The sequence below is a fragment of the Ahaetulla prasina genome, chromosome 3, assembly GCF_028640845.1.
Source record: "Ahaetulla prasina isolate Xishuangbanna chromosome 3, ASM2864084v1, whole genome shotgun sequence".
NCBI classification, from domain to species: Eukaryota; Metazoa; Chordata; class Lepidosauria; order Squamata; family Colubridae; genus Ahaetulla; species Ahaetulla prasina.
In genome coordinates this window covers 120,504,758-120,517,788 of record NC_080541.1, presented here as the reverse complement: position 1 = coordinate 120,517,788, position 13,031 = coordinate 120,504,758, and the positions used below count along the sequence as shown (strand labels likewise).

The window sequence follows — 13,031 nt, the reverse complement described above, 5'->3', positions numbered from 1 at the left end:
CAGATCTTTCTCTAGTTTTTCTTTCCTGAGGATGCTAAGAATTAGACATCTTCAATACATTATGTTTTTTCACCATAATGTATTGAATGTATTATGTATTAGCAGAGAAACAAACAAAAAAAGAAATCCTAGTTTTTGAGCTTCTGTAGTTTATTTAACTTAAAATAATCATTCAATTTGCAATAACATGTTGGAATTCTAATATAATAGGACATGCAAATATGCTACAGTATCATCTCATGGGCTGATGTAAGACCAGTGCTTGAAAGGTAATCTAGTTCACAGTGTAACATTGTTGCATACATCAGCAGTGGTGCTTAAAGATTTGTGAGCCTATATTAATTTTCAATATTTCTCAATTTTATGAGTTGGTTGTTTTAAATTGATGACAGTTAAGAAACTGAACTTATGGATCAAGATCAATATGGATCAAGTTTTAATCATTCAAAAAAAAAAAAGATAATAGAATAGAATAGAATAGAATAGAATTTTATTGGCCAAGTGTGATTGGACACACAAGGAATTTGTCTTGGTGCATATGCTCTCAGTGTACATAAAAGAAAAGATACGTTCATCAAGGTACAACATTTACAACACAATTGATGGTCAATATATCAATATAAATCATAAGGATTGCCAGCAACAAGTTATAGTCATACAATCATAAGTGGAAAGAGATTGGTGATGGGAACTATGAGACGATTAATAAGAGAGCAGTAATTCCATTTGTGCTGAGTGAAATCTGACTGCTTTCTTTGGTAGGTAGTTTCGTCCTGCCTCCTAGACCATCTTGCCTAGTAAGCAGAGCAGCTGGGTCCAGATGGAACTCCTAAAAATCTAACCTTAAGAAAATGAAAAACCTCATTCTGTCTTCCATTACTTCTTTCCCTGTCCTTTGAAACACAGCTACTCACTGGTAGATACAAAACCACTAGAGCAGGACTGTAAAACTTGTGGGCCGTGGGCCAGATGTGTAATGTGCTGGCCACGCCCATGCCCAGTTTAGCGAAGGGGAAAGTCCCGCTGCTGCAAGTTTGACACCCCTGGACTAGAGATTCAGCTTCAGATCATAAACATAGCAAGACTCTCTTTTGTAGCACTGGCACTCTTTTGCTGAACAGTCTGCTGGTTCTTCTGGTGCCAAGTTAGAGCAGTGCTTAAAAATAGGTCAATTCAACGTCCAGACCCTAATCCTATAAAAATGTTATAGAAAGACTTGAAACAGGTAGTCCATGGAAAGAAGCTCACTAATATCCTTGAGTTGAAACTGTTCCTAGAATAGAATAGAATAGAATAGAATAGAATAGAATAGAATAGAATAGAATAGAATTTTATTGGCCAAGTGTGATTGGACACACAAGGAATTTGTCTTGGTGCATATGCTCTCAGTGTACATAAAAGAAAAGATACGTTCATCAAGGTACAACATTTACAACACAATTGATAATCAATATATCAATATAAATCATAAGGATTGCCAGCAACAAGTTATAGTCATACAGTCATAAGTGGAAAGAGATTGGTGATGGGAACTATGAAACGATTAATAGTAGTGCAGATTCAGTAAATAGTCTGACAGTGTTGAGGGAATTATTTGTTTAGCAGAGTGATGGCCTTCAGGAAAAAACTGTTCTTGTGTCTAGTTGTTCTGGTGTGCAGTGCTCTATAGCGTGGTTTTGAGGGTAGGAGTTGAAGCAGTTTATGTCCAGGATGCGAGGGATCTGCAAATATTTTCACGGCCCTCTTCTTGATTCGTGCAGTATGCAGGTCCTCAATGGAAGGCAAGTTGGTAGCAATTATTTTTCTGCCATTCTAATTATCCTCTGAAGTCTGTGTTTTTCTTGTTGGGTTGCAGAACCGAACCAGACAGTTATAGAGGTGCAAATGACAGACTCAATAATTCCTCTGTAGAATTGGATCAGCAGCTCCTTGGGCAGTTTGAGCTTACTGAGTTGGCGCAGAAAGAACATTCTTTGTTGTCCTTTTTAATGATGTTTTGATGTTAGCTGTCCATTTGAGATCTTGCGATATGATAGAACCCAGAAATTTGAAGGTTTCTACTGTTGATACTGTGTTGTCAAGTATTGTGAGAGGTGGAAGTATGGAAGGGTTTTTCCTAAAGTCTACCACCATTTCTACGGTTTTGAGTGTGTTCAGTTCCAGATTGTTTTGGTTGCACCACAAGGCTAGTCGTTCGACCTCTCGTCTATATGCGGATTCGTCATTGTCTCGAATGAGACCAATCACTGTTGTGTCATCTGCGAACTTCAGTAGCTTAACAGATGGATCATTGGAGATGCAGTCATTGGTATACAGAGAGAAGAGAAGTGGGGAGAGCACACAGCCTTGGGGGGCTCCTGTGCTAATTGTACAGGTATTTGATGTGATCTTGCTTAGCTTCACCTGCTGCTTCCTGTTTGTTAGGAAGCTTGTGATCCACTTACAAGTCTGTTCCGGTACCTGTAGCTGGTTTAGCTTAGTTAGAAGAATGTCTGGAATGATGGTATTGAATGCTGAACTAAAGTCTACAAAAAGGACCCTTGCATAGGTCTTTGGAGACTCAAGATGTTGTAGGATGTAGTGCAGAGCCATATTAACAGCATCATCTGTTGATCTATTTGCTCGGTATGCAAATTGCAAGGGGTCTAACAGCGGATCCATGATGGTTTTCAGGTAGGAAAGCACTAGCCTTTCAAAGGTTTTCATGACTACAGATGTTAAAGCAACTGGTCTGTAGTCATTCAGTTCCTTGATGGTGGGCTTCTTCGGCACTGGGATGATGGTAGAGCGTTTGAAGCAAGAAGGAACATAACACATCTCTAGTGATTTATTGAAAATATGGGTGAAGATGAGGGCCAATTGGTCAGCACAGACTTTTAAGCAAGAAGGAGTTATCTTGTCTGGGCCTGGAGCTTTTCCTGGCTTTTGTCTGTGAAATAGGTCCTGCACTTCCTTTTCTGTGATCACTAGGGGTTGTGAACCCAATGAAATGGGGTCAGTTGTAGGAGGCTTGGCTGTTGATGGTGTGTCTGAGATGGGGGTTGTGGAGATAGGTGGCTGTAGTTTCCTTTCAAACCTGCAGTAAAACTCATTCAGGTCATCTGCCAGTTGTTGATTACCTTCAGCCTGGGAAGGAGGTTTGCCATAGCCGGTGATATTTTTAAGAGTTTTCCACATGTTTGCTGGTTCATTTGCTGAAAACTGATTCTTTAGCTTTTCAGAGTAGCTTCTTTTTGCTGCTCTGATCTCCCTTGTTAGTGCATTTCTGGCCTGATTGTACAGCATTTTATCACCTTTTCTGTAGGCTTCCTCTTTGGAATGTCGTAGCTGCTTAAGTTTAGGTGTAAACCAAGGTTTGTTGTTACTGTGTATTCGCAAGTTCCTTGTAGGTATACATAGGTCTTCACAGAAGCTGACATATGATGTTACAGTATCTGTGAGTTCATCCAGGTCTGCAGAGGTATCTTTAAAAATATTCCATAAAGAGGAATGGGCTAAAATTCCCCCAAACTCATATGTGGAACTGATCAACATTATTGAACATGTTTAGCTGCATTTATTGCTGCCCAAAGAGGAACACACCAATTCCTAAAGGAAAGGTTCACATACTTTTGCCATGCACAAATAGGTGCTTTTGCATCATTTTCCTCAAGAAATAAATATAATATTTTTAAACTAATTGGTTTACCTGGATTCTCTTTATTTAATGTTAGGACTTGTGGAAAACAGATCACATTTTAGGTCATATTTATGCAGAAATATTGATAAATTCTAAAAGGGTTCAGAAACTTTAAGCAACATTGAATATGAAACAACTGGGATAGGTCATCCATTGGGATGCTGATGATCTTCTAATCTCCAATCTGAGCCCAGTGAAAGGTGCAACAGATGCCCTGTCCCAGGGCCTGGAGACTTTTCAGGAACCGAATGGGGAAAGGCAAGCTGGGACTTGACTCAAACAAGACAGAGTGACTCTTAATTGAAGAACTTTCTGATTCCAGAATTATACCATCTTTGACTCTTGAAAGGGTTGTGGTCCTTTGAGTTCATAGTTTCATTCATAGCTCTGGGAAACCATGTGATTAGCAGGGGCTTTGCCCAGCTGGAATGCCATGTGACCTTATCTGAAACATTCCTGATTAGATTTCTGTAATTTGATTTCCTTAATGTTGTCCTTAAAGACCACCTGGAAACTTCAGCTGGTCCAGAAAGCTAGAGCTAGCATGTTTGTTGACCAGTCTTGGTATTGTAATGATGCACTATTATTATAATTGGTTGCCAATGTGTTTGTGAGTGCAATTCAGTATAATGGTTGCTACCTTTAAAGCCCTCAGTGCTTAGGGCCTTGGTATCTAAGATATCATCTTTCTCAGATAGTCTCTAGTTATCTATCCCACGTGGCTAGAGAGTATCTATTAAGAGTTCTCATCTATCAGGAGGGGACCAAATATTGGATGTTTTGCTGACAACTCCCTCTTCTAGAACAGCTTACTTCCTGAAGTGAGAATTGCCTGGAAGCTGGTAAATATGCTTTTTCCAGAAGTCTGAGGGTGGATGGGTAGGTGGGCTACGGGTGGGGCTTAGAAATGTGTGCATATTTATGTCTATTTTGTTATTAATTGACATAAACTGTTATAACTTTGTTATTGAAGCTTTAAAATTTAGGTTTGTTATTTTAGTAAACCATCTAATGTCCAAGATAATTGAAGAGGTAGATATATATGTAAATAAACAACCATCTAATTTGGAAAAGAGCCCACTTCCTGAAAAGTAAATGTGCATTTATATATTTTAAACACTGAATCTTGGAATGAAAATAATTTGAAATAGCATACAATAAAATTATATTCTCCTTTGTTTTGATGCCATTGCAGAATTTGCCCAATGGAATGGTCTGTACCTTATTTTAGGAAATGAGGAAGGCCGGAATTATTTTGTGTGATTTATATACCTTATGTGTTTATTTAATCCTAGAATCTCTTCTCTTCAGTGAAATTGGTGATCTCTTAGGAGAAGATGAACTTCAGCTAGATGTAGAGAATGAAGCCTATGTGAGTAAGAGGAAAGCATTATTAACCTTAATTATTTTATATTGTGTATATATCCTGGTTTTTATTCTTTTCAAGCCAATAAAATGCTACAAAGAATTTTACATCAAGGGATTTAGGATTTTGTTCAACCACAGAAAAGAAAACAGAACAGAAAATACCCATATTTAATAGGTGGAGAGAAGTAAGTGATAGAAAGATCAACTAATAAACTGTACCAGCCTTGGTGCTATGAAATGTTTTATGATCTTCCTGAATTTCAGATGTCACTAATCATAAGAATACTATAAAACAAGTCTATCTTAATTTTTCTGATTAGCAGCAGATGGAACTTGCTATAGATTTAACATAAGAAATCTGAAACAATCCAGTTATTTAAATAACAGGGAATTTGGAGGGCTTCTAGTCTAACCCCCTGCTCAAGCAGGAGACCCTAGACCCGTGATGGTGAACCTATGGCACGTGTGTCACAGGTGACACGTGGAGCCATATTGGTGGGCACGCAAGTGTTGCCCTAGTTCAGCTCCGGTGCATGGTGATTTTCGGGCCTTCCGGGCTTCCCGGAAGTCGGGAAACAGGCTTCTTTCTGGCCTCGAGAGGGCCTCTGGAGTGGTGGGGAAGGCTGTTTCCCCCCTCCCCAGGCTCCTAGAAAGGCTCTGGAGCCTGGGGAGAGCGAAAAACTCATTGAATTAAGGATGTGGGCATGCGCGTGCGCGACCCCTCCCACGCTCCCCCTATTTTTGGCACGTGACGGCAAAAAGGTTCGCCATCACTGCCTTAGACCTTTCCAGGTTGGCGGCCTGGAGAAGGGGGATGGGGGAAAGAGGGGATAATTTTGTGGGAGGGGCAGGTGCATGTGCCTATGCAGGGGTGCCCGTGATGTTTGCAGTGACACTCGGATGACTGAGACTGTAAGCACCTGCAATGAGGCTCGATCGAGTGGGGCTATGACCGCCAGTGGCGATGCTCACGTGAGTGAGGCCATGACTGGCCACGATGACACTTGTGCAAGTGGGGCTGTGACCTTCCATGATGCTTGTGGCAATGCGTGAGTGGAGTGTGCGCACTGGCCAGCCACTCACACAGCCCAGTGGCGATTAGGCCGTGCCCCACAAGTTGGGGACCCCTTCCCTAGACCATTTCAGACAAATGGCTGTCCAATCTGTTATTATTTAGCCAGCTTTAAAGAATCAAAGCACGTATGTTGTAGAGGAGCCAATTAAATGTATTTAGATCAGAAAGCATAGTAACTATCTCTAAAACTGGCCTGTGACTACTTTCATACTTGCACTTTCAACAGTTTGCTTTCAGGTCACAATGCATGCATTTTCAGTTTTTGCATTTTGAATGTTTCATTTGTTTATTTACATGTATTTATGTGTACAAGTAGTCCTTGACTTAAAACCACAGTTGGGACTGGAATTTCTGTTCCTAAGCTTCCTGGTCATTAAGTGAATTGCACCTGATCTTGTGACCTTTTTGCTGGAATTATTCCATGAGTCATGCTGTTGTTAAGCAGATCACACAGTTGTTATGCAAATGTAGTTTCCCTCATTTACTTTATTGGAAGCCTATTGGGAAGGTCACAGATTGCAATGATATGACCTGGGATGCTACAACTGTCATAAATACATGCTGGCTGCCAAGACTTTGAATTCTGATCACATGACCATATGATGGTTGCAAGTGTGAGGATTGATTGTAAGTCACTTTTTTCAGCGTCATTGAATGGTCATTAAGCTAATCGTTTGTAAGTCAAGGACAACCTATATTAGATATTTTTTTAAAAATAATTTCACTGTCTCTTTCTCTTGCATTATTAGTATTAAATTTGTATTTCATTGGAAAGTGAGTAGTCAGACAAAACCAATTTTATAGTAATTCCTGAAAGGCTGATTATTTTCATGTTAAAATATGGACTTGGAATTGGTTAAAGCATCTGATTATTGGGAATTGGGAGAAAGTGAAATATTAATTTGTAAAATAGTGTTATAGTGCTGTCATGCATAAGATGATTTCTTCTGTCTCTGTATGAAACTTAAACTTCTTCTTAAAATTAAAAAGCTTTCTGAAATTTTAATTTTAGAATATCAGGCAAGATATATGAAAAGCATATTGGTATGTTGATATGTGAATTCTACTTGCACTAACATATGTAATTGACAGTAAATAAAATGGCAAACATTTCTGTAGTGTAAGCAATTTGTATCCAATAATTACTGAGGTTTTAAATAATTATATACCAGTAACATATTTCTTTCTTTCTTTCTTTCTCTTTCTTTCTTTCTTTCTTTCTTTCTTTCTTTCTTTCTTTCTTTCTTTCTTTCTTTTTATTTATTTATTTATTTATTTAAATTTTTATACTGCCCTTCTCCCAAAGGACTCAGGGCGGTGTACAGCCAAGGTTAAAACAATTAAATATACAAAATTAAAATATCAATAAATTAAATTAAATTAATAAATTAAATTAATAAATTAATCATAATAAATTAAATACCAGTGCTGTGGATTATTAAAGTAGTGTTTTATGGGGGATTATGCAACATCGATGGTCCAAAGTTTCCCATTCGTAATACCTTACTGAACGCTAGTGAAAAATAAGAGATAACATACATACCTGCCATGAAAGATTACAATGTCAAATATTATCTTGGTAAACATTCTGTAGCTATTAGGCTGTGTCCTGGAAGGCATGGCTTGTTTGTGTTTGATATATAAAGCATATTTTCAGAATTATAAAAGCAAGAAACAAAAGTGAGAAGGTAGTAAAATTGATCTCTTGATAGCAGCCTAGTATTTTTATCCTTTATTTTCAACCTATCTTTGAGAAACTTATTTGATAAAACAAAGCAATACTGTAATTCTTTTGCAGCTGCCCACTTCAGTTCTTTCCATAACCTTGCTTACTGTCATTTATAGGAAAGCAACCTTGGTGACCTTGAGTTTGATTTAGATTTGATGTCTTGGGATTCAGATGCATGGGATATTACGAAGCAGACCCCAGCAGGTAATTTTTGATTGAGTTGTTTATGACAGTAAGCAGTTGTAGAATTGTATAACTCTTTAAAAGATATCCTTTTCCTCAAAGAACTTAAGCAAGGAGAGGGAAATACTATTTATCAAGAAACTAGGAAAAAATCAGTTGCTTTGGAGGCAGACTACATGATAAGTTGAAGTCAAAGTAGTTTGCTCTAATTGTTCCTGCTTTTTGGCAACTAGAGCATATAAAACATGGATTTGTTAAAAAGTTAGCATTGTTAGATTAACCTTATATTATTTTTCAATTGCATGCATTACTTGCAGTAGTAGAATATTTTTTTTTACAAAGTAATTGACAAAATAGTTTTGACATTCTGATGAATATGTTAATTATATTAATTAATTATATATGGACAGGGTTGTAAATCTGTAGTGAATCAACAATCCCTTGTCAATCTTGAGTGAAGTACAGATAGTTCTCAACTTGATATGATATGACACGATAGCAGTGTTCCAATATTTGACGGGCTGTCACAGAGAGGAGGGGTCAGCCTATTTTCCAAAGCACCCTGAAGACTAGACAAGGAATAATGGATGGAAACTAATCAAGGAGAGATTCAACCTAGAAATAAGGAGAAATTTTCTGACAGTGACAAGGATCAACCAATGGAACAGCTTGTCTTCAGAAGTTGTAGGTGCTTCATCGCTGCAAGCTTTTAAGAAGAGACTGGTCAGCTGTCTGTCAGAAATGGTATAGGGTCTTCAGCTTGAGCAGGGGGTTGGACTAGATGACCTATAAGATCCCATTCTATTCTAACTTACAACACAATAGGGACCAGGAACTTCATTGTTAAGTGGTGCAACCTGAAATGAAGCATCAGGCAACTGCACTCATTTTTTTTGGATTATTTTTGCCACTAGCAAAAATGCAGTCATTAAACAAGATATTAAATGAATGTGACTTGCTACCTCCAGCTGGTTTTCCCATTGACAGCTTGCCAGAAGCTGACTCGAAAGGTTGCAAATAGTGATCATGTGACCACAGAGGTCTGCAGCTGTCATAAATGCAAGCTAGTCACAGCAACTGTTCTAAGTGCAATCTGCTTCCCAAGAGCCCAAATTGAGATCATGTGACTGCATGGATGCTACAATGGTTATAAGTGTGAGGACTGATCATAAGTAACTTTTGTTAACATCATTATTTTTGTTAATACAGAATTGAGGCTATAACTAATCAAAATACTACCAACAGGCTAAGAAAATGGGCTTAAAATAACAGCATAGAATTTAATTGCAAAAAAATTTCTTTAGAAAAAATCAAACGCTAGTTTGTTTATAGTAAGAGAACTTGTATTTTATCATACTGAGTAAAAGTTAGCAGTATGATTTCTGCAAAGTATTGTTTTCAAATCTTGGGAAGTAATAATTTTGCTCCATGTTGAATTCCTCAGACTCCATCTCAAATACTTTTTCCAGTTTGGGACACCCCAAGGTTCTTCCCTCCAAGGTGGTGGAGAGAAGAGCAAATAAACTATAAGAATGGTTAAGGAAGGGATTGGAAACTAATTTCAAGGTAGAAAAGCTGAGAGACTGGGGTATTGTGTTTAAGATATGAAAAAGCTATAGAGACACATACAGTTTAGAACTGTAAGCCACTCAGAGTTACTTGATATAGAAAATGAATGAATGAATAAATAAATAAATATTCCTGACTATCTATTGAAGTGTAACTGTTTAATCAACTTCAGATTTAAAAGGGCTAGAAAAAGTTGAAACCCTCCAAGCTGAGGGAAAATGTTAGCTTGTTCAAAAAAGCTAGTGACATAGTTTTAATCCCTCTGAAGAAAGCTCAGTCCAAATGCCCATATAAAACCAAAGAAAAAAAAACTTCCATTACTTTCATTTTATTATTAACTCAGCGTTTTTTACATGAAGTGCATTCACAGTGAAATTTCCAGTTAGGCTAAAAAGATTCTGTAGGAGAAATAAATTCCAGATCCCTAGTACCCTATTTATGAGGGGAAGGCAGAGTGGCTGTGAGCTAGAGCCCGACCATTCAAGCACTATGCTTCAGTCCCCAGTGTACTGAATGTGGAATATACCTTTGGATGCTATCCTTCTTAAGACGAATCTGTTAATTTTCTTTAATTCTTTCTATTAAAGATATAGATACAGAGTGCAAAGCAGAGCCTCTCTCACCAACTGCTTCAACAGATTCAGTTCCTTCTCCTTTACCTGTGGACTCTCCAGTACAACATGTACCTGTAAGTAATTTCTTTGGGCTAGTTAGGTGCAATGAGGTAATATTTGACCAATGTTCAAAATAGTCTTTATTGTCACCGACTAATCCAGATACAAAGAAACAATTGCATTGCTGATTAACTTTTCCTTTATTGCTGGTGCTGGGTTCTTTGAAAGTATTCGGGAACCAATTGACATTCAGAAGGAATGATGCAAAGAGTAAAGTGCCAGTTTTGAAATCCAAGGTTAGAAGGCTTGCCAGAGTCAGTGAGCAAGTTCTTGATGTCCGAAGATAAATTTGCCAAATCTGGAAACTTAGATGACCCATTAGATCTGCAAATTTGTGGCCTCAACAGCATTCCACATCTCCTTAATTCTGTGTTTCTGCCCTATTCTTTTATCCACCCCATCAGCTTCTGTGATAGTTGGTGGACAGGCATGCATCCCATTCCCCACCATCCAGCCAGAGAAGAAGCTTCTTGGATGAGAAGCGAAACGTTTTCAAAGAAAAACTAGCAAGTCCAGTTGCCTCTTTGGGACAGCCATGATCTGGATGACTGAGAATCTCCATAGACATGGACCTGCACAGTTTTGGATGGGAATGCAAATGATCTTTTGACCTAATTTAGAATTGTTGAGGTCTCCTATGTTATGCAAAAGTGTTTTAAATGCATTGTGACTAAACTATAACTGGGGAAAACAGTTCTGCCAGTGTGTATTTATCTTTTGCTTGTTGTTGTATAATTACTTTGAATAATTACAATGTTTGTAATTTTTTAAAACATTGCTAGGAAGGTGTGGATTTTGGCACAAATTCGCACTTATCCACTGCATCGTTATATGACAAACACAGCTCCAAATCATCATTACCTTTAGAGCAAACTCAGACGTCCCCACCTAAAACTACACGTGTTTCAGGTATGATTTTTATTTGCCCATTTTCCAATATGGGAATAATAACAGTGATCTAAATTAGTAAGAATAGCTAAGAATTTGTCTTTTACTCAGTTAAATATCAAGAAGATGTTTTCATTGATTTGCTTAGATTTTAAGTATATTAGCATATGCACGGAATAGTTCCTGAGAATCATTCCTTGTTTTTAGATTACGTATGCTCATATAATAGGTGGCATTATTATAGAAAAGATTCTTCACCATAAAGATATGCCAAAAGGGCCGTGGTAGCTCAGGCTGTAAGAAGCCTGTTATTAGAACACAGCAGCCTGCAATTACTTCAGGTTCAAGCCCGGCCCAAGGTTGACTCAGCCTTTCATCCTTTATAAGGTAGGTAAAATGAGGACCCAGATTGTTGGGGGGGCAATAAGTTGACTTTGTAAATATACAAATAGAATGAAACTATTGCCTTATACACTGTAAGCCGCCCTGAGTCTTCGGAGAAGGGCGGGATATAAATGTAAATAATAAAAAAAAAAGATATAATCCCTATTGTTCACATTATTTGCAAATAATGTGTGTGATTCAAAAACTTGCAGCCTAATAAATTGGCACTTTTAAAAACTTTTAATTAGTTCAATTAATCAGTGCTGCCATACTGGTTTGAGTATTCAAGTGTAATGAAATAGTGTTGAGGTAGTTGAGAATAATTAGGTGTTTACCAGTTTTCTTTCTGTAGTGTCTTCCTTACTTGCTTGAGATTTTTAAACAGAAGTGTGCAGTAATATATCAGCATCTTCTTTAGCTAAAACATAAGAAATAGTTACTGTATTTACAGTATAGCTATATACTGGCTATTCATTTATTTATAAGTGTATAGAACCACTAGGGTGAACCACTAGACTATAATGTTAGTACACAAGCCAGAAAGGATATAAAAGAAAACCTGTCTTTGTGTGCTTCTCTTTTCTCTTGTACAATTGAACTTAATTCGCGATTCCTTTCTGGTCTTGGCTTATCTTGAAAGCAAGCTCTGTTTAATAAATGGTGTGCCACTTATTTGAAGTTGGCCAGGGATGAGTTTACATCATCTTTTCTAATTTATATTAAGAATGAATCAAGATTTGAGCAAATTAAAAGCCAATACAAGGGAGCGTGCAAATGCCAGGCTTTACTTTTTCTGATCCCAGCTGATATATTTGAACCACCCCATATTTTACAAATAAGTAAAATGTGTAATCTTTAAATGCAGGTTTGATCACTGGTTGTGTTGTACAATTTGCTTCATTTAACGAAGTTCCTCTTCCTGCCCTCCTTGTTGTCAGAACTGCTATTTCTCTTGACCTGCAGACAGTTGCATGAGGAGGAATATAACTTTTAAAAAAAAACTACTGTATTTTTTGGAGTATAAGATGCACTTTTTGCCCCCCTAAAAAAAGGGTGAAAATTTGGGTGTGTCTTATACACCGAACATAGCCCCGTCCACCTGCTGTCCCCCACCCTTTGGCCTCTGCCTCCCAGCAATTTACCTCCTTGCAGCAAACAGCCCGTTTCAGCTTCAGCAAGCCTGATTAGCACAAGCAGCTGATTGTCAGTTGGATCGGCCTCCCGACCCTCAGCTGTTTCAGGCTGCAGGGATTGCTATTGCCTATTGCTGTGCGGGCCTCCGCTGTTTGCTGCAAGGAGGCAGATTTTTGTGCTAATCAGGCTGTGATGAAAATGAAAATGAAACTAAAGCAGGCTGTTTGCTGTTTGCTGCAAGGAGGCAAATTGCTGGAGGCAGAGGCAGATTTTTTTTCTTGTTTTCCTACCCAAAAAAAAGTAGGTGCGTCTTATAGTCCAGAGCGTTTTATGGTGTGAAAAATACGG

General features: G+C 37.9%; 1 protein-coding gene across 4 annotated transcripts in view; it reads left to right on the top strand.

Annotated features, from left to right (window-relative positions):
• ATF6 (activating transcription factor 6) overlaps positions 1 to 13,031 on the top strand; it is a 101,663-nt gene that overhangs the window by 5,928 nt on the left and 82,704 nt on the right. For 2 of the 4 annotated variants that reach the window (XM_058174551.1, XM_058174550.1), the window contains exons 2-5: positions 4,975 to 5,051; positions 7,968 to 8,055; positions 10,191 to 10,291; positions 11,060 to 11,186. In XM_058174551.1, the coding sequence (XP_058030534.1) occupies positions 4,975 to 5,051; positions 7,968 to 8,055; positions 10,191 to 10,291; positions 11,060 to 11,186 (393 nt within the window). Of the gene's footprint in view, positions 1 to 2,500; positions 4,522 to 4,974; positions 5,052 to 7,967; positions 8,056 to 10,190; positions 10,292 to 11,059; positions 11,187 to 13,031 lie in introns of those variants that run through there. The other 2 variants (XM_058174552.1, XM_058174553.1) reach the window with 2 other exon arrangements.